The 26,472-nt window shown below is 39.5% G+C and overlaps 1 protein-coding gene across 5 annotated transcripts in view; it reads right to left on the bottom strand.

Moving 5' to 3' along the window:
• Positions 1–26,472, bottom strand: part of OSBPL3 (oxysterol binding protein like 3) — a 2,414,360-nt gene that overhangs the window by 422,626 nt on the left and 1,965,262 nt on the right. For all 5 annotated transcript variants that reach the window (XM_044066857.1, XM_044066855.1, XM_044066859.1 and 2 more), the window contains one exon: positions 4,257–4,401. In XM_044066857.1, coding sequence (XP_043922792.1) covers positions 4,257–4,401 — 145 coding nt within the window. The remainder of the gene's footprint in view (positions 1–4,256; positions 4,402–26,472) is intronic.

Genomic DNA, 26,472 nt, shown 5'->3' with positions numbered 1-26,472 from the left:
AGTTAGTAAATAAATCAAGATATAACTTTCTTGACCTTATTCTTACAAATAGGTCTGTTTATTTCACCATTCCTCTGATTTCTCCTTCTTCAGTGAAGTCTGACCATGAACACATGACCATCTCCTTTAAACTCCAAAAAGCTTATTCAGCAAACGCCACTGAATTTAAGGACTACAAACATGCCAACAGCAACCTACTCTGTGATAAAATATGCAAGACGTTGTCCCGTTCGATTCTTAGCTACAGCGTCTTCTGTGGAGACATGCGTGAATGGGCGTACCTTCGTTGAAGGTTGTGCGTTAGGGCCAGCAACTCAGCATGTAAAAATCAACTGCCAATCATTAGCGGAACGGAGTTCCGCTGTGGTGACCCCTAACCGGGAAAAGCCAAAAGACACAACAACAACTTATGACTGCACTATCCCTGACCATAATACAGTAGTGTCACTAAATGCGATACCAGAACTATATCTTAAGGGAAATTCAAAAACAAAACCAACCTGGTGGTCCACCATGATAAATAAACTATACAATAAAAGTCAGACACTCCTTAAAATTATTTAGAAATTATTTAGCAGATCTGAAACCACTCTTTTCAAGTGTAATATCAAAAGAACGTTATCAGGGCCAGCAAAGGAGCCCATGAACTTACAATGGCCTCTGAAAATAAAAAATAATTATAAATCATTCTTTAGCAATGCTGAACCCCCCCCCCCCAAAAAAAAAAAAAACTACATTGCTCTGTACCTAATTCATAATGGTGCCTCCTATTCTGAACTAATAGACACTGACAATATCCCTGGTAGCAAAGTTAGTGCCAACTTCATCCCTAAGACTTCTGTTCAAAGCGCTGAAATATTGGAATCCCTCCCTTACTCACTCAATTATCTCTAAAGATCTCTTACTTAAAGTGCTAACCAAGATCAAAGACACTTCTTCCATGGACCTGACAATAACCAGTTGTTTTATTAATATAGCTAAACATGCCCTTGCATGCACACTCCTGAAGCTATTTATCTTCTGGTTTTGTCCCTGACAAGTGGCATACTTAAGTGGTGATGCCCCTCTGTAATGGTGATCATAAAACAAACACAGGTATTTACAGAACTATGAGCTTTACAACTCCCATCTGCAAGGAGTGCATTATAACCAACATCATAAACTGAGATATTAGGAATTTTGTTAAATTTGACCACAACAGAATAGCTCTGTGAAGAGTAGATCATCTCCATTTAATGTGGTAAATTTCTTTGACAGGGTTACAGAGGCTATAGATGGTGGAGATGAGGTGCAGATTGGGTATTGTGACCTGGCCAAGGGCTTCAATACAATTCTCCATGCTGGTGTCATATAAAAGCTAAATGTTTTAAAAATCAGCTGATACAAGGTAAGATGCACAGCAACCTGGTTGTAAAACAAAATCCACACAATGTGAGTTGCAGGTGCCTCATCAGAAAGTATAAAAGTGACCATAAGTGTCCTTCATTGCTCTGTATGGGGGCATCTCCTTTTTGATAATTATTTCTCACTGTTGTCAAGTCACCCCTTTGACACTCAAACCCTCCTATAGCAAACATTCAGTGTTAATGAAAATTGGCTCAATCTAAATGCTAGAAAGTGCAGTGTCACTTTTGGTAGACAACTCCTCTATACAATACATTACAACAAAGTGAAAATGTAGTCAGGGTGAGAGGTACTTGAGATGATAGTTCCCTCTCTTTTGACCATCAAGTGACAACAGCTGTCAGGAAATCCTTTTATTTAGCCCAGCTAATTGTCAGAAGAATATCAGCAAGGTCTAAAAAGATAATCACTCTCTTACACTTTAGCATTGATCAGGCTAGTTATTTAGTTCACTGTCCCCTTTGGGATGTATCTCAAGAAAAATATCAAACAATTAGAAAGACTTCAAAGGTTCCTCAGAAAAAAAGATGGCATACCTAAAGTCCCTGGGCTACCAAAACAAGCTTGAAGCACTATCCCTTTGTTCAGTGTCTTAAAGACTTTTGAGGGGAGAGCTCTTTCTAACTTGCTGCACCAGTAAATACCAGATTGTCCTGGAACTCCTGTTTCTCCACAAATCCAATATCTCCACCAATACTCAAACCAGGGGCCTTAATATTCACCAAAACATAAATAAAATACAGGGGAGGGGCAGATTTATATGCCAGTGCCTCACAAATATCTAGAAAAAAACATCACCTGCATGTTAAGAAGTGTGACTCACTACTGTCCTTTAAACATAATCTAGATGACTAAATAAGTATCCACAGATTTACTCCAGGACTGATGGGTATCCAGGAGTGAGGGTTATCCAGGATTGATGGATATGGTCCTCTTGCAGAAAAGGAGGAGCAGCCACAGCCGAGAGAGGTATTGGTGAGGCACAAATGGTCATAAAACTCAGTGATGCCTTAGAATATCTATGAATCTATAGCTCATCTACTTCTAAAGGAATATCCAATCACTCCAGGAATATCCATGTACCACTCTATACTTTACTGATCCAGACAACTACTAATGGCCTTTGCAGCCTTCAAATAAAGCACCAGCATGGAATAGAAAATGGTACAATTCCTTACTAGAAAAACAAATTACAAGGTTAGAATACATTAAATATTCAGGAAGGCTTCAGGAACTGCCACTATATCATTCTTTTACAGGTTACTTAGGTGTGACCAGTGGCTGTTCTACATGGAATCTCTGATTAAGTTCCATTTGAAAGTTTGTGCTTGGAACATGCTTCTTGGGGAGCTAATACCAATTTGGAGAAACCTACATGATGAATAAATATCAGTAATAAAAAATGTCACGGACATATTACACACCTTCAATCATTATATAATAATATTTGATTCCTCCTTTATAATCAGAAGAAGTCAATCATTCACATCATTTAAAAATAATACTGCTATATACATGACAATAAAACTTCTCAAGTGCCAACATGTCGCAAGCTTGACTTTCAAACCTAAGTCTAAAAATCATTTCACACTGCAAACATTTAAACAGGCAGAGGTGTTCAGTCAGGAGGTTGGACAGTAAGTTCTAAGCCTGAAAGTAATCCATGAATAACTTGTTTACCATAGACTGCATAACTCTGGTGATATCATTACCTACTATGCTTTACTTTTAACTTCATGTGACGCACTTTTGTGTTTGCTGTATACTCCACTAAACTTAACTATTTGCATGTATTATGGTCTGAGTTTTCAGCAGTCTAATGCAAATATGGCATGGCCTGTGTGGTCAAGCCCACCAGCACTTAGAATAAAATAAAAATGAAAACAATTCTACTGATTTATAATTTTTACTGGACTGCATAGCAAGAGGTTCTCCCGTTCGATTCTCGGCTGGAGCACCTTCTGTGTGGAGTCTGCATGTCTTCCCCGCGGTCGAGTGGCATTCGAAAAACATGCGTAGAATGGGTGTGCCTTCGTTGAAGGTTGGGCGTCGAGCTGGCACCTCGGCAAACGTAAAAAATCTGCTGCCAAACATTAGCGGACCGGAGTTCCGCTGTGGCGACCCCTAACCAAGAAAAGCCGAAAGAAAAACAACAACTGGACTTACTGCTCTTCCACAGCATTTATGAACTGTGGCCATTACATACACTGTACATCCTAGCTCAGTGACATAAAATAGTGCTGTACTTCTCTGACAGTCACAATGACCATGTAACCATTGTATATAAAACATAATAGTTCACAGAACAGTCTCTAGATTAAGAGTGGTAGTATTTATTAACATTTGACTGATTCTGATACTTTCTACTTTTAACAGTCTTATTACTGATGTCTTCACATTAATAGCTACGTGGTTACCTGTTAACAGCTATGTGGTTACCTGAAGTGTGGAGGAGGGCTGTGGCCTTTTTTTCCTGCTCTCTCCTATTTGGAAGTCTCACCAGCTTGAATGACGCACACCATTTAAAACCTCAACACATTTAAGTTGCTTATGAAAACACACACACACACACACACACACACACACACACACACACGAATCAAACCCTCTACCACAGGAGCTACAGCACACATTCTTAACCCTCTGCACCAGCTTCCAGACTGGTAAGTAACACTGTAGTGTACACAAGTATTACATTATTATACAAAGCAAAAGTATCACAAATGTTATTAAAAACAATACAAAATATGGAGTCCTCCTCTGAATCTCTTAATTTAAAATGTAATTTGTCAGAATTTATACAATGCTGCAGGAAAACTGTGCAGCATGGACAAGGGATGTGCAAAAATTACCTTCACAAATGTCAGCTTGCAATGGCAGGTATCATTTTCTGTATCCCTGATTATAATTTCTCCATAGTGCTCAATCCATCGCTGTCCACTCAGAATATTATGTATGCATGATGTCACTTTGCTCCACTCATAATGGGCTCCAAACCTAGACATCATAATAAAGCAAATAGTCTGATTTACAGTCACTTAAACAAACATATGCCTTTACTTCTATAGTTGGTGTGCTCTTACCACAGTGGTCATTATATACTTAAATGATGACACTGTGTATTAACTATTTCATGTAAAATACAGGAAATCTTCCATCTTTCTCCTTCAATGCAGCTTAAATGTTAACAAATTCCACAACATTCTGGCTAAAATATGTCAGTTTTGATGCAAGATAAGTAACCATGACAAAGCAATTTCAAACTCTGCTAAACATTGGCAGGAGTACTTCTCACTAGCACTTTGAGAAGGAAATTTCCCTTGAAAAATTCAAAATGCCATAAAATAAGAAATACCAAACCATATTCACTAAACTACACTCTACTATGGCTAAAAGATGTCATAGAAGTCAGCACTCAACATCATGAAACAAATCAGTTACTCATGCATCATGACAGCAGCCTGACACATACTAAAACCAGCATCCAGAAGAATGAGACATGCAAATATAGAATGAAACAATGTAACAATGTGCATCAGAACTCCACAGGTTGTCAACAACCCATCATCATTATTGGGTGACTTACTATATCAGCAGATCCCTTCCAGTTAGGATCTGAGGTGCAAGAACATACTTAAGATGCCACTTGCATTACATTTAAATCTTTTTTGGAAAGGATCTTCCACCAATTGTAGGTGCTGGATTGTCATTTCAGAAAACATTAGAGTAATACAAAAGTGAATTGAGAAGGGCATTATCAGGTTTCAGAAATGTTTCTGTTATTCCACTAATTCAAAACCTACACCACCAAAACACACACACAGAAACACAAAACACACACCTACATTCGCGGAGGCTCTCAGTAAAAACCTGCCCAAGCAACGGGGACCTCCAAAGCAAAAACACAAGCAACCTCCACCCCCCAACACAACCCAAATGACACATAGCCCACAAACTCAGCCCATAAGGCATAACAACGTACCCAACACTCTAGTCATAGGTGACTCTATAGTCAGGCACACTGATGTTCCACTCACCAGGCTAAACAAGGAGAAAGTTACTGTCAGCTGCCTGTCGGGTGCCAGGATCCTCCACATAACGCATGCACTCAGGTCACTCCACAACAAGTACAAATATGACTCTGTCATTGTCCATGTTGGTGTGAATGACCTGAGACGTACCTAATTGGACTACATGAAAAGGGACATGGAGGAGCTGTCCTATCTTGTAGCCCAGGCAGGTATGACCCTAGCTCTGAGTAGCATCCTGCCATCACGCAGAATGATACCACAATACAAGGACAAAATTATTGACTTCAACAATTGGCTAAGCTTCTGATGTCATTCTAAGGGGGATCCAGTATCTGTCTGCCTGGGATGACATGATCGACAAGCCACGATGCTTTGCCAGAGATGGCCTGCACCTGACGCCCCTGGGATTCTGGATACTGGCTAAGGCTCTAGCCACCCCTATAGTGCCTTTTTTAGGCAAGGTTCAAATGACAAATTCACCACCCTAACAGGTACAGGCAAGAAGAATCTGAGGGTATTGCTACTCAATGCTAGAAGTCTAAACCTCAAAATGCACTCTCTCGAGGCACTCCTTAAAATGGAGAACATCGACATCTGTGCAGTGACAGAGACCTGGTTCAAGGCTCCAGAGAGTACCCCTGCATTACCAGGCTATAATTCATACCACACCTTTCGGCCACCTAACCTGGACCAAAACACTAAAGGCGGAGGCGTGTCCATATTCATTAAGGATATCCACACTTCCAGGCTAGTTGCTCAGCATAATGCATCCGAGACTATCCAAGTGCAACTAACTCTGGGCAAGACCGCAATCCAAACTGTAGCTTGCTACAGATCCCCCACCATGTCCCAGGATTCCAACTCCTCATTTCTTAATACACTGGAAAATATTAGGGTACAACCTAACACCCTAATAATGGGCGATTTCAACTACCCTACCATTAATTGGGAAAGCTACTCATGTACCAACTCTTGTGCTCAACGTTTTCTGGAATTCATAAATTCCAATGCCATGGATAAACTTATCCACACCCCCACCAGGGGCAGCAATATCCTAGACCTGGTTATTACCAACATGGGCAACCGGTGCTCCACACCAGAGGTCAATTCCTCATTGGTCAGATCCGACCATAAGCTAATCACCCTAGACATCCACACCCCCACCACCCCCCATTAGGGAAAAAACAGTAAAAAATTTCTCCAAAGCCAACTTCACGCTTCTTAAGACAGAAGTGGCAAACTTCACAACACCCATGCTGACGGACAATAGAGGTATGACTGCTGAATCCTATACAAATGCACTTTATAAGCACTTACATGAGTGCATGGATCGTGCAATCCCTAACAGAACCAAGATGCTATCCTCCAAAAAAGGAAGCCAATCTGGTGGTCCCCTGCCATAAACAAACTCTACAACAGAAGAAAGAAACTGTTGCAAAAAAGAGTAAAATCCCATGATTGGAGAAACTCCCTGGTCAGCTTCAGTAAGAAGCTGAGATCCCTCATAAAATCCTCCAAAGCTAGTTATGAAAACAAAATCGCCACTGACTCTAAAGACAACCACAAAGCATTCTACAGCTATGTCAAGAATCTCAATGGCAACACTCAGATCTGCTCTGAGTTACAGCACAATGGCACTAAATATACAGAACCAACGGATATCGCCAACATCCTAGCAGATAGGTTCAGTGCTAACTTTAGCCTTCTGTCATCCCCTAAAGGGCCCATCTCTATACCAGAAGAATGCAAAGTTCCTGTAATCACGGCTGCACAGGTAAAAAACACACTATCCAAAGCCAAGAACACAGCATCCATGGGACCTGACGACATCCCAGGCTGTGTTCTACATGAACTACAGAATGAACTGGCACCCCACCTAAGTACCATGTTCAATCATAGCCTCACCTCAGGCTATGTGCCCACTGAATGGCGCACAGCGACAGTTATCTCACTCCATAAAGGGGGAGCCACCACAGACCCCGGAAACTACCGCCCCATTAGCCTAACGAGCCTGGTCTGCAAGGCTATGGAGCGTATCATCATGGAACTTATAAACAATGACATTGGTAATCTCCAAACTCAGGATCCCACCCAGTTCGGGTTTGTAAAAGACAGATCATGTCTCCTAAACCTGATAGACTTCTTTGAAGCAGTCACCAAAGCCGTAGATGAGGGTAAGGTGGTTCACACAGCCTATCTAGATCTCGACAAGACTTTTGACACCATCCCCCACTCTGGAATTATAGAAAAACTCACTAAACTAGGTATAAATCCCTATGTCACAAGATGGGTTGCCAACTGGCTCACTGACAGAACACACACTGTGAAAGTAGCAGACTCCAAATCCAGCTTCAGACCAGTGACAAGTGGAGTACCACAGGGTTCAGTCCTGGGTCCTCTCCTGTTTGGTATCTACTTCTCTGAAGTACAGGCCAACACAGAAGGTCTTTGGCTAACGAAGTTCACAGATGACTGCAAACTAGGAGCCATAATCAAAACTCCAAAAGATGTGGACATCCTACAAAAGGGCCTTGCTGAGACAGATGCCTGGTGTCAAAGTCATGGCCTCAAGCTCAATGCCAAAAAGTGCATTGTCATTCCTTTTGGTAAAAACTCAGTACCCATGAACTACCACATAGGTGGTAGTCTACTTAACACCGAAAGTGTGATAAGAGACCTTGGGACACAGGTGGACAGTAGTCTCTCCTTTGATAATCACATTGCCACAGTAGTCAGGAAATCCTTCTGTGTGACACACCTCATCACAAAAGGTTTCTCATCCAGGAAAAAAAGAGGTCATTGTTCCCCTCTACTCGTCACTCATTAGACCCATTATAGAGTACAATGCCCCTTTTGGTATGTACCTCACAAGACATCTACAACAACTGGAAAGGCCATAGAAATACCTCACAAAGAGGATTACCGGCCTCAAAGAGATGCCCTATGCAGACCGTCTCAAAAAACTGCAGCTTTACTCTGTTGCATATTGCCTACTCAGAGGCGATCACTGCCTAACACACAAAGCTATGTCAAACCCAGAGCTTTTAGACATGCTCCACTTAAAGAAATCCCAATCCCTACGAGCTACACGCTCTAGGGACCTAAACCTCATCACCACAATAAACAGAACATCCTGGAGGGATAGATTCATGTCCCAGAGACTTCCCATACTCTGGAACAAACTACCTATCTATATCAAACAAAGCTCCTATGAAAAATCTTGATGATTGGATTGGATATAGGAAATTCATCCTGGGGATCACTTCTGTGGCTCTGCTCGACAGTGGCACAGGAAAATAATTTTCTTGGGTGGCGAAAGCCAGGGTACCTTTGGCTAGGCTTATATAGGCCCTAGGCTAATAGCCTAGTAGCTACCTATGAACCTATGAAAGTGCGATATTGTTGAAGAAAATGCCCTGTATATTCTTGGTATAGATGCCCAATTATTCAGGATCTTGTTCAATGTCTCCAGCTTGCACTGATCTAAAATAAGTTAAGTGCAATATGGATGATTAGCTGTTTGACTTTACAATTTTCAAAATACTACTGGACAGTCAACTGGTAAGAATGTCGTGAATTTGTCTTTTGTCCTATGGTAGCTGTGATATTTATATACAGTATACTCAAGCTATTTTTTTTTTTTTTTTTTGTAATGGCTAACCCATCGATATTGTGGAAGGATTTATAAGGAGGGAATGGAATGACACCCTTAATTATACCTTGTGAAACTGATTAGGAGATTTTATTGTTAATATATTATTCTTGACTGTGTTCAAAAAATGGTGGTCATTTTTATTAGGTCATGTCCCTGTGCTTGTTCGCTGTAAGAATGGATTCACTGTGAAATGCAATTCATGGGTCAGTTGGCATTATAAAACATTGCTTACCTTAGAACAGACTCCAGGGAGAGTGAAAACAATTTTACATTCATAAGAGAGTAACCACAAGAGTTTTGTTTCACTTTGAGTTTCCTTCACTAGTAAGTATACCTTCTGCAGTGCAGATGCAAGGTAGTATAAATTAAAAGAGAAATACAGTACAATCACTGTGTACTACCAACACTCAGACATACATCTTAAAAATACAGTACTGTTCAAGCTGCAAGAAGAATGGCTGTACTGAGATGGAACATGTAAGGTTACCACAACTACACTCGACAACACAGAGAAAGAGGAACAGCTAGATTATATTGGGCAAATTTGAAGGGGGGGGGCTAGTGCACCCCTGCATGATTTCTATAATGTACTGACATGGATGGTTATAAGGACACATTACCAGCTGGACTAAGAAGGTTCTCAAGAGTAGTTTCAGATGGGAATCGCACTTCAACAAGCTCCACAGCAGGAACCATCTTCTTTAAGATGATAAAGAACTAGCATATGATTCCAGGTGCCAAGACAGGTAGTGTTTCAGTAGAATTACAACAGCAGGAGCTGCATAGTGGGGAAACCTGAAAGCATTCATGTAGGAGCAAATGATTTGGCTACAATGTGGGTGAGATCATACAAAGGGAATCTAAAGAAAAGGATGTCCAACACAAATGACACACTCACAGCAACTTACTTGAATAAGCCGTCTAGCTGTGGAGCAGGGAGGATGGGGTTCTGCACCTCAAAACAAATGGCTGAAGAATCAGTATGCAGAACAGGGATTTGCCTTCATCAGGCACTAAGAATCAATATGCAGTAATACACCTCATCCGCTTGGAATCATGACCTTATTGTGCTGTAGGGACTGCATGACTTTGTGGTCCTCAAAGCTATAGTATCTGGAAGCTTTTGCTCTGTCAAGGTCACCCTTAGCAAAAGGCAAGAAAAATATCCACAAAAAGATCCCATTATGATTCTTTCAAAGAATAAAATGCAATTATATGATACATGGATACTAGGACTCAATTCTGCTGTCAGGTCTGGCACGATGTTTGCTGGCAAGCACTTGGTGGCTAGGCGACACATGCAGACCAGTCAAGCTCAGTTGAAAAAAAGTGAGTGGAAAGCCTATGTGAGATCACCCCCTGCAAGAAGGGGAGGCAAAGCCAGTAAAATGGCATAGGGAATGGCACTGATTATGATAGTCTACACCACAACACTGGCAATTGGATTTTTGGATGCAAAATGCCACTTCACTGTTGAGAAAAGAGACAGAGCTTGGGTATAGGTTGGAAAAGTACCAGCAACATGTAGCCTATGTTATACTGTTGCATGACAATGATCACATGATTATGATATTGTAGAATTAGGCTAGTCAGTATGGGTGGCCTCTTGCTTACTCTTCTGAGCAGGTATAGAGATGAACACAAGCCCATATCTAGGTGCCATAGAGTCAGTGTCTGAGCCTGCAGGTAAAAATGTTTCCGCATTGCAACAGTAAGTTGCAGAAAGGAAATCTATTGTTTGCAGATTAGCATTAAACAGCTGTTACCGAATAAGCTCCTGAAGGCCTGTAAAGAGTCAAATGGGCCTACATTATTCGACAGACAGGCGCACTGACACTCACCAGCCTGGACAAGCAGAGGGTTGCACTAAGCTGCCCCTCTAGTGTTAGGATTAGGGATGTTGCAGGGTCTCTCAGACCCCTTCACCATCCTAAATATAAACATGGTTTTGTGGTTGTCCATGTAAGAGTGATTGACCTTAAGCATTCAGTCCTGGAAGAGATGCAGTGTGACACTACTGAACTCACCTCGCATGTCTCCAAGGAAGGAAGTCACTGGTAATGAGCAGTATTCTAAACTCAAAAAGAATGATGTCCAAGTTCAAAGATAAAATAATTAACTTCAACAGCTGCCCATTTAATTTGTCATTCTGAGGGGATCTATCATGTGCCTAACTGGAACTAGGTTGTTAAACAATCCTGCTTTTCCAGGAATGCATTGAACTTCTTACTTCATGGCATTTGGTTTCTGGCTACAGCCTTTTCGGCTCCCCAAAGTACCTTTTTAAGCAAAACTCAGCTCATGGATATATCTACACTTAGCCAATTTTAATTTGGATAATATCAAGATAACACCGCACAATGCTGGAAGCGCAAACAAAAAAATGTCTGAACACGAAGCCTTCCTCTACCTTGCATACAAACATGTTCATGTAGTTACAGAAAGCTGGTTACAGTGCAAAGTAGGACTCCCTTTTTGACTGGGATAGCTGCATGTATGCATGCATATCATGTTCAGGTCCACAGTGACCTCTAGGGCATAGCCAAATTTAATACAGAACCTATTGCTTCATGATGCATGAGCTCTTACTAGAACCTGCAAGGTCCAAGTAACTTTTAGCAAAAATGCCTGTGATATCCTTACCAAGTACATGTCCCCTTCTACAGTCTGCCCACGGGCAGGCTCATTATCTAAAACGAAAAAAACTGTCCATCACACCAAATACACTTATTACAGGTGACTTTTAACTACCTCACTATAAACTGGCACCAAACATGATTCATCAACTTTATTAACTTCAGGTGTGATAATCTTCTACACCTTTTCTTTAGCAACTCTGCCTCTTCTTGGACTATCCTTTAAAACACACTTTGAAACTCCACCCACAAAACATAGTATTTTCTGATTACTCCAAAACAAGTATTCTCTTTTTTATATTCCTTCTTGACAACTAAGATATGGGACAATTTTTCCAAATAATCCAGTATCTGATACCAGTATACTCCTCTAAATTGTACTCCTTTACATGTACAGTGGATATAAAAAGTGTACACACCCCTGTTAAAATGCCAGGTTTTTGTAATATAAAAAAATGAGACCACAATAAATCAGTTCAAAACTTTTCCCACCTTTAATGTGACCTATGCCCTGTACAATTCATTTGAAAAACAAATTTGTAGGGGAAAAAATATAAAAAACAAAAACGTACAATATGCTGGTTGCATAAGTGTGCACACCCTTAAACTAATACTTTGTTGAAGCACCTTTTGATTTAATTACAGCATTCAGTCTTCTTGGGTACACACCTGCCATCAATTAAAGAGACTCTGATTAACCCCGCATAAACTTCAGCTGTCCTAGTAAGATTTTCCTGAAATTTACTCAGTTGACTGCTACAGCAAATGCCATGGTTCACAGACAACTTTCAAAGCATCAAAGGGATCTCACTGTTGAAAGATATCAGTCAGGTGAAGGGTTCAAAAACATTTCCACAGCATTAGATATACCATGGAACACAGTGAAGACAGTCATCAAAAAGTGGAGAAAGTATGGGACAACAGTGATATTGCAAAAAAACTGGATGTCCCTCCAAAGTTGATGAAAAGACAAGATGAAAACTGGTCAGGTAGGCTGCCAAGAGAGCTACAGCAACACTGAAGGAGCTGCAAGAATTTCTGGCAAGTACTGGATGTGTACTACATGTGACAACAATCTCCCATATTCTCCATATGTCTGGACTATGGGGTAAGGTTGCAAGACAGAAGCCTTTTCATACACAGAAAAACATCCAGGCTCAGCTAAAATTTGCAAGACAATACAGCAAGTCTCCTAAAAGCATGTGGGAAAATGTCTTATGGTCTGATGAGACCAAGTTTGAACTTTTTGGCCACAATTCCAAAAGGTACGTTTGATGCAAAAACACTTTGCATCATCAAAGAACACCATCCACACGGTGCAGCATGGTGGTGGCAGTATCATGCTTTGGGGTTGCTTTTCTTCAGCTGGAACTTGGGGTTTAGTCAAGGTAAAGGGAATTATGAACAGTTCCAAATACCAGTCACTTTTGGCCCAAAACCTTCAGACATCTGCTAGAAAGCTGAAGATAAAGAGGAATTTCACCTTTCAACACGACAATGACCCCAAGCATACATCCAAATCAACAAAAGAATGGCTTCACCAGAAGAAAATTAAAAGTTTTCAAATGGCCCAGCCACAACCCAGACATAAATCCAATAAAAATCTGAGGGGTGACCTGAAGACGGCTGTGCACAAGAGATGCCCTCACTATCTGACAGATTTGGAGAGCTTTTGCAAGTGGGCAAATATTGCCAAGTCAAGATGAGCCATGCTGATAGACTCCTACCCAAGAAGACTGAATGCTGTAATTAAATCAAAAGGTGCTTCGACAAAGTATTAGTTTAAGGGTGTGCACACTTATGCAACCAGTGTATTGTACGTTTTTTATTCTTTATATTTTTCCCTTAACAGATTTGTTTGTTTTTCAATTGAACTGTATAGGTTATAGGTCACACTAAAGGTGGGAAAAGTTTTGAAATTATTTATTGTGGTCTCATTTTTTATATCACAAAAACCTGGCATTTTAACAGGGGTGTGTAAACTTTTTATATCCACTGTATAAGCATCATGGAATCAGTTTCCAAATGTCATAAGAATAATAGTAACTTTGGAAATAAGCCTGTATGGTGCACTTCCCATATAAGCAAGCACTTCCCATATAAGCAAGATTTACAACAAAAAGAAGACACTTCAGGCTATGTATAAAAGTTTACAACTCACACAGCATAAACTGGGCTTAAAACTAATAAGTAAAAGCCTCAAGCACCATCAAGGAGTGCACTGCCAGAAATGAACTCAGGGTCATTACCCTCTCTAATGTTAACTGCAAGGTATTCTTCAGTTACATTGGGAAACTTACAAATGATGATAATTTCTGTACTGAGATAACTTCTAATGGAATCTTTCACCCCAAGCCTGACATTATTGCTAATATCCTAGCAGACAAAATCAGTGCAAATTTCATGCCCATAACCTAGCCAAATGGTCCTCACAGTGCAAACAATGCCAACCGTCCCAACTGCACTTACAATGTACATAGTTTCTTGTTTCTTGAGTGCCTTTATTGAAGCAAAAAGTGTGGAAAAATGAGACAAGGGTTCAAAGAGAGATGAGAAGCAGCAAAGATAGTTTCATTTCCATTAAACATACAGTTTTTTTTAGTGTACCCAAAAACTTCCAAGAAACTTTGCTGTATCTAAAGAAGATTCTATATCAAAGGACAGAATCCTTGCACCCTGGTTATATTTGTAAGAACATTCTTAAAGGGCAAGGAATTAGGATATCCAGGCTTAACAATGATAATGAATATGAGTTTCTTCAAGGAGGCTATAAAAAGAATGAAGTCAATCATATGATTTCTGATGCTGGCAAATTAAGGTTGGGTGAGGTGAGACCATATTTTTCAGTTCCAATAGTGAATGAACAACACTGACCTACTGAATTATGGAAGGACAAGAAAGTCTCAGTTCCTTTATAGTATGCTAGTGAGGTTAATGCCATATGTCAGGTAGTGAAGAAAAACTGGCTGATTCTTTTAGCCAATGAAAAAAATCAGACAGTTGGGTAGGTGAACAAATTTGTTTTTGTTTTAAAAATAAAAAAAATCTCTAAACAGACATCTTTGCTACAACAAAAGATCAGTTGGAGAGCAGTCATATGACTATTCTGGCACTTTACTGTGAAAGTCTTGTAATGTTTGCATGTATATTAATGATAGGAATTATTTCATACATCCTACCACTCATAAAAGATATTTCTTTAAAGTGAATGCAGACTGCTCATCTAGGAATTTAGTTTATCTGGTGGAGCGTGCTGTGTGCTCATCATTTTATACTGGTAAAACAAACTGCTCCATAAGGAAATGAATGAGAGAGCATATAAATGGTATTCACAGATGTGATGATAAAAATGCACTGGCTGAAAATGGTGATCAGCATATGTTTATATTTATGGTTATTGAACTTTCAGAAGAGGGCTGAGACTGGATGATTTTAGGAATGTAACTGAGCAACATGAGGTATGATGGACAGCCAAATTACAAACTGATAGAGGCTTATGTTTAAATGGTAAGACTTTTAAGATCAATTTTGAAATCACTTGATTTGACTAAGTGATTGAGCGATAACTCTGTATGTATCTTTTGATTTATTTTGTATCCTGCTTCTATGATTGAGTATTTAATTACCATGTGATTTTTTGAAATTTTTCTACCCACACCATTTAATTGTTTTTTTTTTTTAACTGTTTTATGTTCTGATGAAGCACCCTACGCTAGCACTCACTGATATTAAAGCTATTTTGTTTTTAGCCATGCTTGTGATTGTAGTCTGTGTTTTTTTCCCTTTTTACAAGCAGGAAGTTACAAATCAATGTAAAAAGGCATGATAATGAAATTGGGGGAAGGGGAATTAAGAAATAAGGAGAGAATATGTTTTTTGATGGGGCCCTTCAGGAGAACAACAACCATACAGAATATTATATTTATAAAGAAGCAGAAAGTATTCTAAGACCTAAGCCAACACTAATCAGAGAAAGACAATTTCATTGAATGGATGACTGCAAGTACAGCTATACAGAATAAAATATTGGAAAAGTTAACAAAGGAACCCAAGTACAGGCAGCAAATTATTATGGTAGGAAAGGTAATAAATTGGGATGAGGCCAAGTGGACGTTTGAACTAAAGATTAAAAGACCTTCTTCATTACAAGGGATTGATATTAGAGTACAGCCAAAGCTAAAGGGTTAGGGGAGTGCCACATAAAGTATCAGCTCTAGATGAGTTTGTAGTTGAGTTTAGAACAGAAGCTGCTGGTAAAATATATCATCAGTACAGCATATACAACACTACATGACAACTATCAGAATCAATCAAAAGAAGCTAGAAAGTCTAGGGAATGAGAATATAAAGGCAGTGAGGCAGTATACAAAGGAACGGTGGGAAGACTCTGCATGGTTCCCAAGTACACAACAAAGTCCAGAAGGTTTACTTTTTTTTTGCATGGAAGTGTTTGCATAGTTATTTTTATACCCCAAGCAGACTTCATAAGTTTTTCTCATGTAGACAGCAGTTGCAGCAGGTGTGATGGAAAAGATAAAGGTTAATTAGAAACATTTTTTGGAAATGTAACTAGCTAGCAGATTTAAAAAAAAATCCTTACACAGTAGTTTGTCAGAAATGTTGAGGGAAACAAATGTTTTTAGCAAAGAAAATAATAATTTTGAGCTGGGATATAGGATCTAAACTGCCTACACCTGGTAAGACCTTGCTAAGTTTAATGCTACTGGCTGCCAAAAAAAGCAATTACTAGAAATTTGAAGTCAAAATCCAATCCTACCATAACTGAAGTACTGAATGTTGTAAAAGTGATAAAGGAATTGGCGGTAGGATCTTTAAAAAACAGGAAATAGTTAATATCTGTGGGAAAATACATGTAGAATAATGTTCAGGAGGAGGAGAAGTGAAATTTAAGGGAATGGAGGACTTGAACAATTTATGCAATGTTGAAGTGAATCATAATTGTTAAAAAAGAAAGCATATAATGCAGGAAACAAATGAAAATGTTTACAATGGCTTCTTTTATTTTCTTTAACTGTATATGTACCCTTGTCATTATTAAAACTGTGAGTTTAGTAAATATGCTAAAGATAAAGTACAAACCATCCTAAAATCAACTTTGACAAAGACATATGCACATTTTCCAAAAGCAGAAATACCAGCTCCATAGGACCGGATAATATCCCTGGCTGTCTGCTAGTAAGTGTCAAGCAGCACTCAGTCAAGTCCCTCTTCAGTTCCATTATACAGATTATATCGCAAACGCATGGACTGTGGCCACAGTAGTAACATTACAAAAGGTGGTATCACAGCAAACGTTTCCAGCTTCTCAAAATCTGTTTTAAAATTAAGGTGTGTATACTTGCTGAATTGTTAAACAATGACAGTCATCTTACAAACCCTGGATCCAAACCAATATGGATTTGGAAAAAATAAATTGTGCCTAATAAACCTAGTAAAAATTCTTCAAATTCATGATGATGATAATTCTTCAAACTGTGACTGAAAATCTAGATGGGGGTCTTACAGTCTATACTTCTTACCCTGACCTTTCCAAATCCTTTGTCAACATCCCATATACTGGTATCATATATAAATTCTCTCAACATAACAAAAAACTGTATACAGTTCACTGGACAGTGAAGTATCTCTCTGACAGAAACAACATAAGTGTGTCAGTAGCTGGGTTCAACTGAGCCCTCAGCTGTTCAGTATATACTCCTCAAAAGTGAAAATAGATATCAAGAGGCTGCAGCTAGCTAAGTTTGTTGATAACTGAAAAGGAGGTACAATTGATAAGTCTCCTTCAGACACTAAAATACTCCATTAGAGCCTGGACTAGGCCAATTCTTGGTGTGTCAGTGAGGTTTATCTTAAATGCCAAAAATGCTCTCTATTTGACACACTGTTAGTACCATCGCAGCAGACAAAATTACCTGGAACATGGGCAGCTATGCCGATAACATTTTTATCAGCATATCTTGGTCAAGGTTAGGACGTCCTTCTACCTTGCTCAGCTGATCTGTAGGATCTCCTCTAAGTCCCATAAAATCTTGGTCCCTCTGTACTCTTGCTTTATTAGGCCTATCAAGGAGTACTACATTTATTTTGGATTAGATCTTACAAAGCACCTTGTCCAACTTGAAATACTACAAAGGTTTCTGAAACAGAAGATTTCTGGACAAAACAATCTAAGCTGCCAAAAGTAACTAAAAACATATATTTCTACTGTGTCTCATATAGACTCCCGGGGCTGATTTCTATTTAAACCTCCTAGCACTGAAAATCTCTACCCCTTTTAAACCTTATCCAGCTCCACAGATTAGCCCTCATGCCAAAGACCTCAACAACCACTACAAAATTAACACCACCTGCTGGTGTAATAAATTTGCACATCAGCATATTTCCTAACTTTGAGTCTCTCTACAGGTCAAACAAAGTAAGATCGTATATACTTTTAGAAATAGACATGATGACCGGAAGGGAGACAATAAATTCATGCCTGGGGTATATGAAAATAATCTTCTACAGGGGGGCAACAAATACTCTCTCAGTACCAAGGTGTCAAGCCAAGCTTCTCAATGGCCCTTCATCCATAATTACTATGCAGCTATGAATTTCTGTACAATTCATGGGTTGTTTGTCATGAATATCACACCTGAACATAAGGCTTCTCATAAATGTCGTTAGTACTAGTGCACCCTGGGTCAAGGTGAATGACTAACATTATAACTGTCACTTCAATCATGAGGATGACAACACTGATTACATCAGTAACAGTGCAACTGTGACTACTGACTGGTAGCACCTCCAGGCTTGTATGATCCCAGTAGCTGGCCCATAGGAAGAATGATCAGTATGCTGAGAAAGGATGCTCCTCCACTGAGACACACTCCAAGCTGACATATAGGCAATATCTCAAGCATCAAGTATTATCCTTAAAGGAGGTACCATCCCATGAAGAACTGGCTTATCTCCAGGACTTCATATTCTCATAAGGAAAGATCACGCTCTCCTGATTCCTACAGAAAACCATCCAGGAAGAGAAGCCTGAGTTTCCAGAAGTCTGGTGTCTATTTCATGTGAGTGCTTGTAAAAGGATGAACACAAGATCAATGTATGTAGGGAATCAGGTATGACAGAGTTCATGTCACGACATGCATATGCCAAAGGTAGCACATGATAGGAAGTGGTCAGTGCCAGGTGAGGTATTGGCATTAAAATGACATCCTTATGGCTACCAATGATTCCAGCTGCTACCAAGAGTCAAACAAGTGTTCTGATCTCTTGCCTGAGCTGCTGATCCAAATGCTGGAAAAATGGTGTGGAAGTCTTGGGAGATAGTTTCCCCAAAGTGGAAGATAAAAAGCAGAAGCATAGCTGGTTCAACCAGTGCCCTGGGCTGGTACTATCTGAGCAGCCAAGTCCTCTGGATTGTGCGGACCGCTTCGCATTTGTGATCAATTAAGCTCACTGTTCCATTGTTCTGCAATGAGCAGCCATTGCTCCGCTTTGTGACTTTAGGGATCTTGAAATAAAGAACGGAGTCTACTGGGCTTAGTTCCTGCTTTTTATAAGCAAGTGTATCATTATTCTGAGGCTGTACCTTGCTGGACACGACAGTCTGATTAGCTGACCTAATTGGACATAAGTCAATACATGTTCTCGATGCACAGCTAGATCTCCCCTGGGAGTCTGAATACCTGCTCTGAAGGTGCCAGTAAGAGTCTTTAGAGTACACTTTTATTTAAATAAGGTTCGCTTTTATAGGAAATTATAGTTACTCAAATAGAAGTTTAGGAGCTAAGATCTCCAGACCTGTAATTTTCTTTTTGATTTTTTTTACCACAAATTGTGTATCTGTTTATATATAAACCCTTCTAGAAACAACAATTAGGACAGCGCCAGTATGATACCAGGGTTTTGACACATTCACCCTATTGCAATAAAAATGTCTTAATATAAAATGAAGTAAACCAGGCACGAACTTAATGAATGGCGTTTATCAAACATCCTGTGGCTGTTCCCCAACATACCATTACTTCAGGTAAACGAGGCAGTGTAATTAAGTTTACTTGTACGGCAGCCGTCTCTGAGGACCACATTATGGATAGAAGTGCAGGGATGAGGGCAGGGAAGCATGCGATCTTGGAGAGAAGAGAACAAAAAATATGTTACTTTGTATTCGTGGTGGGAACTGTGACTTTAGAGAGACTTGAATGTTAAAGTAATGAACAGAGGCAGGAAGCTAGGGTTTAGCTAGCCATACTTAGTGTACTCAAGTGAGTGCATTCTTTCTGAGCATATTGTAGAAATGTTACAGGTGCAACAATACAGAATGCTTAGAACATTTTAAACTAGGGTCTAATAAATAGTGCTGTCCAAAACATGCCTACATATTAGGAATGTGTTTTGTAAAACTAGCCTTTTTTGGCTATAATTGGCAACAGTTGAAAACAGCAAGTCATTTTCTGAAGAATGTCTGGGTAGCAATTTAAGGACAGTACATTAACAACGGGGTAAACACTGACTGACTGATTGAAAAGCAGTAGACATCTAAGAGGCATAGCACATTCAATGTTTGGGAGGAAAGGTTTGTAGTGAGTGACATCGAATGTGTGACAAAAGGGTAAGATGACAGATTTGGGGGTCATGCTTCAGCTTGGGAATGGAGTACTTTCTATAAAAGCACAGCTTTTATTATTTGAAGAAATCAAGAAGTTCCCCAGGAGGGTTGGTCAAATGGAAGAAATGATTGGAGTTAACAGAATGAGGGAGAAGATGCAGATATTTTTGGGTCCAGCATGGGGGTGAATCATAACTTGGAAGAATAGGAGAGAAGCCAAGTAGAAAGAATTTGATGTTTATGACCAACATGAATAAAGGAACCAGGGAGAAGTAACTGCCTAGCTAACCTGACTGCAGCACATATGTTAATATAGTGGTAACCCAACGGGAAAGGACATATTTATTCCCTTCCATATTTTATTCTAATATTAAATATTACTGTTGCTTTTTAGATGATATTTTTATTTTATGGGAATGGACCCTATGAGAAAATTAATGAATTTATGGTTTATATTAATTCGACAACTCAGTTTTTTAAGTTTACTCATAATGCTAATCTACAAGAGATAGCATTTTTAGATATTTTATTAACAAAAGATTACATAAACAATAAATTTAGTTCAAAAATTTACAAGAAGGAGACATACTGTAACTCTTTATTACGTTATACTAGTAGTCACCCATTTAAGCAAAAGAAAGCCATTGTGAAGGGTCAACTTGTTCGTGCAGCACGAATGACATCTAATTTTGATGATTTCCTCACTGTGTGTGACATTTTGAAAAATATGTTTGTAAAAAGAGGATACCCTGTAAGATTTGTTACTGAGATAGTTTTAGAAGTAGTTAATAAGAGAGAAAATATTTTTTTACTCCATTGTTAGCTGAATTTTCAATACAACAGAACACCAGGTTCAGTTTATTAATACTGAACAGGACAGTACTAATAGAAATTATAGTACATCTTTTGTTACTACTTACACTATTGATAGTTTCGAGCTTAGAAATATTTTAAATAAAAATTGGACTATCTTAAAACAGGATAAGAGTTTGAGACAATATGTTGGTGAGGGACCCACAATGGTTTTTAGGAGGGGTATGAACTTAAAAAATTATTTTAAAAGAACCCCCATTACTAAATTTGATGGTGCCCGTATGGGAAAATGTGGGTCTTGTAATTTTTATAAATATATAAAAGAGGGACGTGTTCGAAATTAATAACTTTATGGTTAAATTGAAGGGCAAATACAATTTTAATTCTGAGAGAGTTATTTATTGTGCTACGTGGGAACAATGTAATAGTTTCTATATTGGTAAAACCGATAGGAAACTAAAGAATCGTATATATGAACATTTGTATGAAATAAGGAAACAAATGCACTTTACAAGCACTTGGTTGAGAATGAGACACATTCCTTTAAATTTTTCGTTATTGATCATATTTCTATTGAAATAAGAGGAGGTGCTTGGTCTTGCTCTATGTTCCAGACCAGAAGTGTATCCCTCACTGGTAAGATCAGACCATAAACTAATCTCACTGGATATTCACATCCCGACCCCACCCCCTGCCCAGAAAACCACAGTGAAAAACTTCTCTAAAGCAAATTTCACACTCCTCAAAACCGAGGTGGAATCCTTCAAAGCCCCCGGGCCTGTGGAAAATACGGCCCAGACCGCAGAATCCTTTATAAATGCATTCTATGAACACCTTCAGGAATGCATGGATCATGCAATCCCAAATAAAACCAAGACCCAATCCTCCAAAGGCAGACATCCTGTCTGGTGGACCCCAGCCATAAACAAACTAATAGAAGGAGGAAGCTACAACATGATAGAGCAAAATCCCCAAAAGGGAAGGCATCTCTGATCAGTATTAGCAAAAAACTACGGGCACTCATAAAATCGTCTAAGGCCAGCTTTGAGAGAAAAATCGCACAGGACACTAAGGATAATCACAAGGCTTTCTTTAGTTATGTTAGGAACCTGGGTTGGAATTCCCAGATATGCTCAGAATTAGTCCAAAATGACAAAAAATACACCGAACCCACAGACATTGCCAACATCCTAGCTGACAGGTTCAGCGCACACTTCTCCCCAACAAAAGGGCAAATATCTATCCCAGCTGAGAGCTGCCCCCCTGACATCTCAAATGCTCAGGTAAGAGCCGCCCTCACCAAAGCAAGAAACACAGCATCAATGGGACCAGACGGTGTCCCGGGCTGCGACCTACATGAACTCCAAGAAGAGCTAAACCTAAACATAAAACTACTGTTCAATCTCAGCCTTACTACAGGATATGTACCCAAAGAGTGACGTACAGCAACAGTGGTCCCTCTCCACAAAGGTGGTGCCTCAATGGACCCTGGAAACTATCGCCCCATAAGTCTGACTAGCTTGGTCTGCAAAGCTATGGAAAGGACCATCATTGACCTCATAAATAAAGATATTGGGGACCTACAGACACTGGCTCCTACCCAGTTTGGCTTTGTTAAGGGCAGATCCTGCCTCTTAAACCTGGTTGACTTCTTTGAAACAGTCACCAAGGCCATTGACGAGGGGAAGGTGGTCCACATAGCCTACCTGGACCTTGCAAAAGCCTTCGATACAATACCCCACTCGGGCATTATAAATAAGCTCACCAGCTTAAATATAAACCCCTATGTCACTAGATGGGTTGCAAACTGGCTCAAGGACAGAACCGACATGGTTAGAATTGCTGGAGCCATGTCAGACTCCAAACCAGTTACAAGTGGCGTCCCACAAGGCTCAGTCCTGGGACCTCTCTTGTTTGGTATATATTTCTCGGGAGGTACAGGCCAACACGGAAGGACTGTGGCTGACAAAGTTCGCAGATGACTGCAAACTGGGCGCCATAATCGACTCTACAGCCGACACAAGCATCCTCCAAAAGGGCCTCATAGAAACAGACAACTGGTGCCAGAGCCATGGCCTCAAGCTAAACGCCAAAAAGTGTATAGTCATCCCCTTTGGCAAAAACAAAGTGCCCACAAATTACCACATAGGTGGTAATCCATTAAGTACAGAAGAAGTAATTAGGGACCTGGGGACCCAAGTTGATAGCAATCTCTCATTTGACAACCACATGGCCAAAGTGGTTAGAAAAACATTTTATATAGCCCACCTAATCATGAAGGGATTCACATCTAGATCAGGGAGGTCATCGTGCCTCTTTACTCATCCCTCATCAGGCCCATAATCGAGTACAATGCCCCTTTTGGGATGTACCTTACCAGACACCTGCAGCAACTGGAAAGACCCCAAAAGTACCTCACCAAGAGGATCAAAGGGCTCAAACAGATGCCATATGCTGCCCGGTTAAAGAAACTCCAGCTCTACTCAGTGGCATACCGCCTGCTCAGAGGCGATCTGTGCCTGATGTATAAAGCCATGTCCAACCCGGAATTAAGGGACATGCTGCACCTCAAAAAATCCAAATCCCATCGAGCTACGTGCTTGAGAGACTTGAACCTCAGCACTGAAATAAATAGGACATGCTGGAGGGACAGATTCATAACCCAGAGGCTCCCTTCACTCTGGAATAAAATCCCAGTCCAGGTTATGCAGAGTCCCTCATTGACTCTCTTCAAGAGGAATCTTGATGAGTGGATGGGAGATCGTAGGTTTACCCCGGGTATCACTTCTGTGTCACTGTTAGACAGAGGCACAATATACTAACCTTGAAAAAGGGCATAGCAAAATTAATTTAAAATGGGTGGCGAAAGCCAAACATACTCTGGCTAGGCTTATAAATGCCCTAGGGCAGATAGCCTAGTATGAACCTATGAACCTATATTATTAGAGAAAAAAGAATTGTATTGACAGCTATTTTTAGATGCTGCCAATTGGCCAGGACTTAATGAAAGTATCTCAATTAGTTCATTATTGAGACTAAAAGCCTTGCTTAGATAATTATGAACCTTATATTTTTATATATATATATATATATATATATATATATATATATATATATATACAGTTTTTAGATACATATTTATATATTTATAGTTATAATTTTACAATGCACATATTTGTTTACTATACTATTAAATTATATTATATAAGTATTTTAACCTTATATGTGTTTAAGGGGGTGTGGTTTTATGTGTTGTTGTGCATGTGACTATGTTAGAATCAGTTAAATACTGTTGGAGTTTATATGTCATTTGTCTGATGAAGTTCTGTATTGGTGGGATGAAAACGTTTACCAGTTGTTGTTTTTTTCATTAAATCGCTTGCTACTACTTGGATCCAGTGTTTTTTTCAGCATTTCTGTGGCTGTTTGGCATTATCTGGATTCAACATTTACACTATCTAAGTGTTTTGGGCTATCCAACACACTCAACTGCCTGGGAGTTGTACAGTTTGTGTTTTTGTTTGTTTTCTTTTTCTTTGTTGGTTTAGAATAGGAGAGAAGCCAAGTAGAAAGAAAAGCCAAGTAGAAAGAATTTGATGTTTATGACTAACATGAATAAAGGAACCAGGGAGAAGTAACTGCCTAGCTTACCTGACTGCGGTACAAAATGTAGTCTTTTTGCTTATAAAGGTAAAACTATCTTTACCAGGTTGTGTGCATCATAATTAATGGAAATAGGTCACTGCTGTCTGAACCATACTGTCTGTATATTGCATTTTATCAATGGTTTCTGCTGACTTTGTTTTATTTGATGTGTGTCCTACTGAATTTTAAAAATATACAGTATTCACTTAGTACTTCTGGCAGAAATCCCACTTCAACCAGGTCCCATGGAAATGGTGCATTTTCACACAGTGCGAAAATAGGGTGTTCCACACTTTGACTGTTTGTCATACATTGCTAGTGTCTGTGTTCCACATTGGCCTCTTAAGAGGTTGAGACCTATGGGCACTATGAATCAGCATCTCGCCCCCTCAGCTCTTCAAGTGATGAGGAAAAAAAAAGTACTTCACTGTAATAAGCTGATCACTACATTGTACATTTTTATTTATTTTTTATTTATTATTTATTTACATTTGTTGGCTGGGAGGGTCCGACTGTACGTAGGTCCATTTTCAGCGGAGGCCCGGGGAGAAAAGCTCCACAGTTAAAATATACAGACAGTAGTTACATTGGATTTACATAGCAATTAACAATTTGATCAACATAGCAATTAACAATTACAAAACATAGTTACAGATAAAGAACATAGTACATCAGTAGACAACTAGAATCTTTATTATCTGCGAAGTACATAACAGACATCAATTGTTACAATAAGAAGTTCCTGCTGTATAATAAGTAGTTAGGCTTATGAGCATCCGAGCTTGCTATAATCAAGGTAGTTAGTGGGGTGGAAAGAAAGGTAGTGGGTGGATGGGGTGGGTGATATTAGAGGGGGAGTTGCAAGGGCATAGCCAGCATGTTTTTAGGTGTGCTTTTAGTAAAGTTTTGAAGTGGCTGCATGAAGGTATGGAGGTAATTGTGGGTGGGAGGGAGTTTCATAATTTGGCTATGGCGCAAGAGAATAGTGCTTCTCCAGCAAAGTTATTGGCTTTAGTGACCTGTAAGTGATTTTTGTTGCTGGATCTTAGTGGTCTGGTGGTGTGATAGGGTTGGAGTAGATTCTGGAGGGGTGGGACATTTAGTGGATGATTTACTAGTTTGTGGGTGAGTGAGAGTTGATACCATTGAAGGGGGTGAGGGAGTTCAAGCCAGCCCAGTTCAGCAAGTGAGAGACAGTGGTGACTACGGTAGGATGCCCCTGTGACGAATTTGGCAATTTTGCTGTAGCAGGTCTCTAGCTTGTTTAGATCACATTGCCTTAGGTTGGTATATACTGGAGAGTCAAAGTAGGGTGAAGATAAGGTGGGAATTTGCTACTGAAATCTTTGCTGCTTTGGTGAGAAGTTGCTTATTTCTGTATAACGCTCCTAGTTTTTTGTGGGCTTTTTTTATGGTCATCGATACATGAATGTCAAATTTTAGTTTATTGTCTATTTCCACTCCTAGCAATTTAGTGTGTTCTGTTGGGTGTATAGTGGTGGTGTCTTTTGCTATGATGTTAAAGTGAGAGTTGTTTTGAGTATGTTTGGTGGGTTGGAAGATGAGTAGTTTAGTTTTGTTTGGGTTGAGTATTAATTGGGCATCAGATAACCAAGTTTCCACAGAGTAAAAGGCTTCCTGTGTGACTTTTTACAGTATGGGTAG

This window comes from Protopterus annectens, chromosome 3.part1 (assembly GCF_019279795.1).
Source record: "Protopterus annectens isolate FY-2018-M chromosome 3.part1, PAN1.0, whole genome shotgun sequence".
NCBI classification, from domain to species: domain Eukaryota; kingdom Metazoa; phylum Chordata; order Ceratodontiformes; family Protopteridae; genus Protopterus; species Protopterus annectens.
This window is presented reverse-complemented; position numbering and strand designations above follow the sequence as displayed.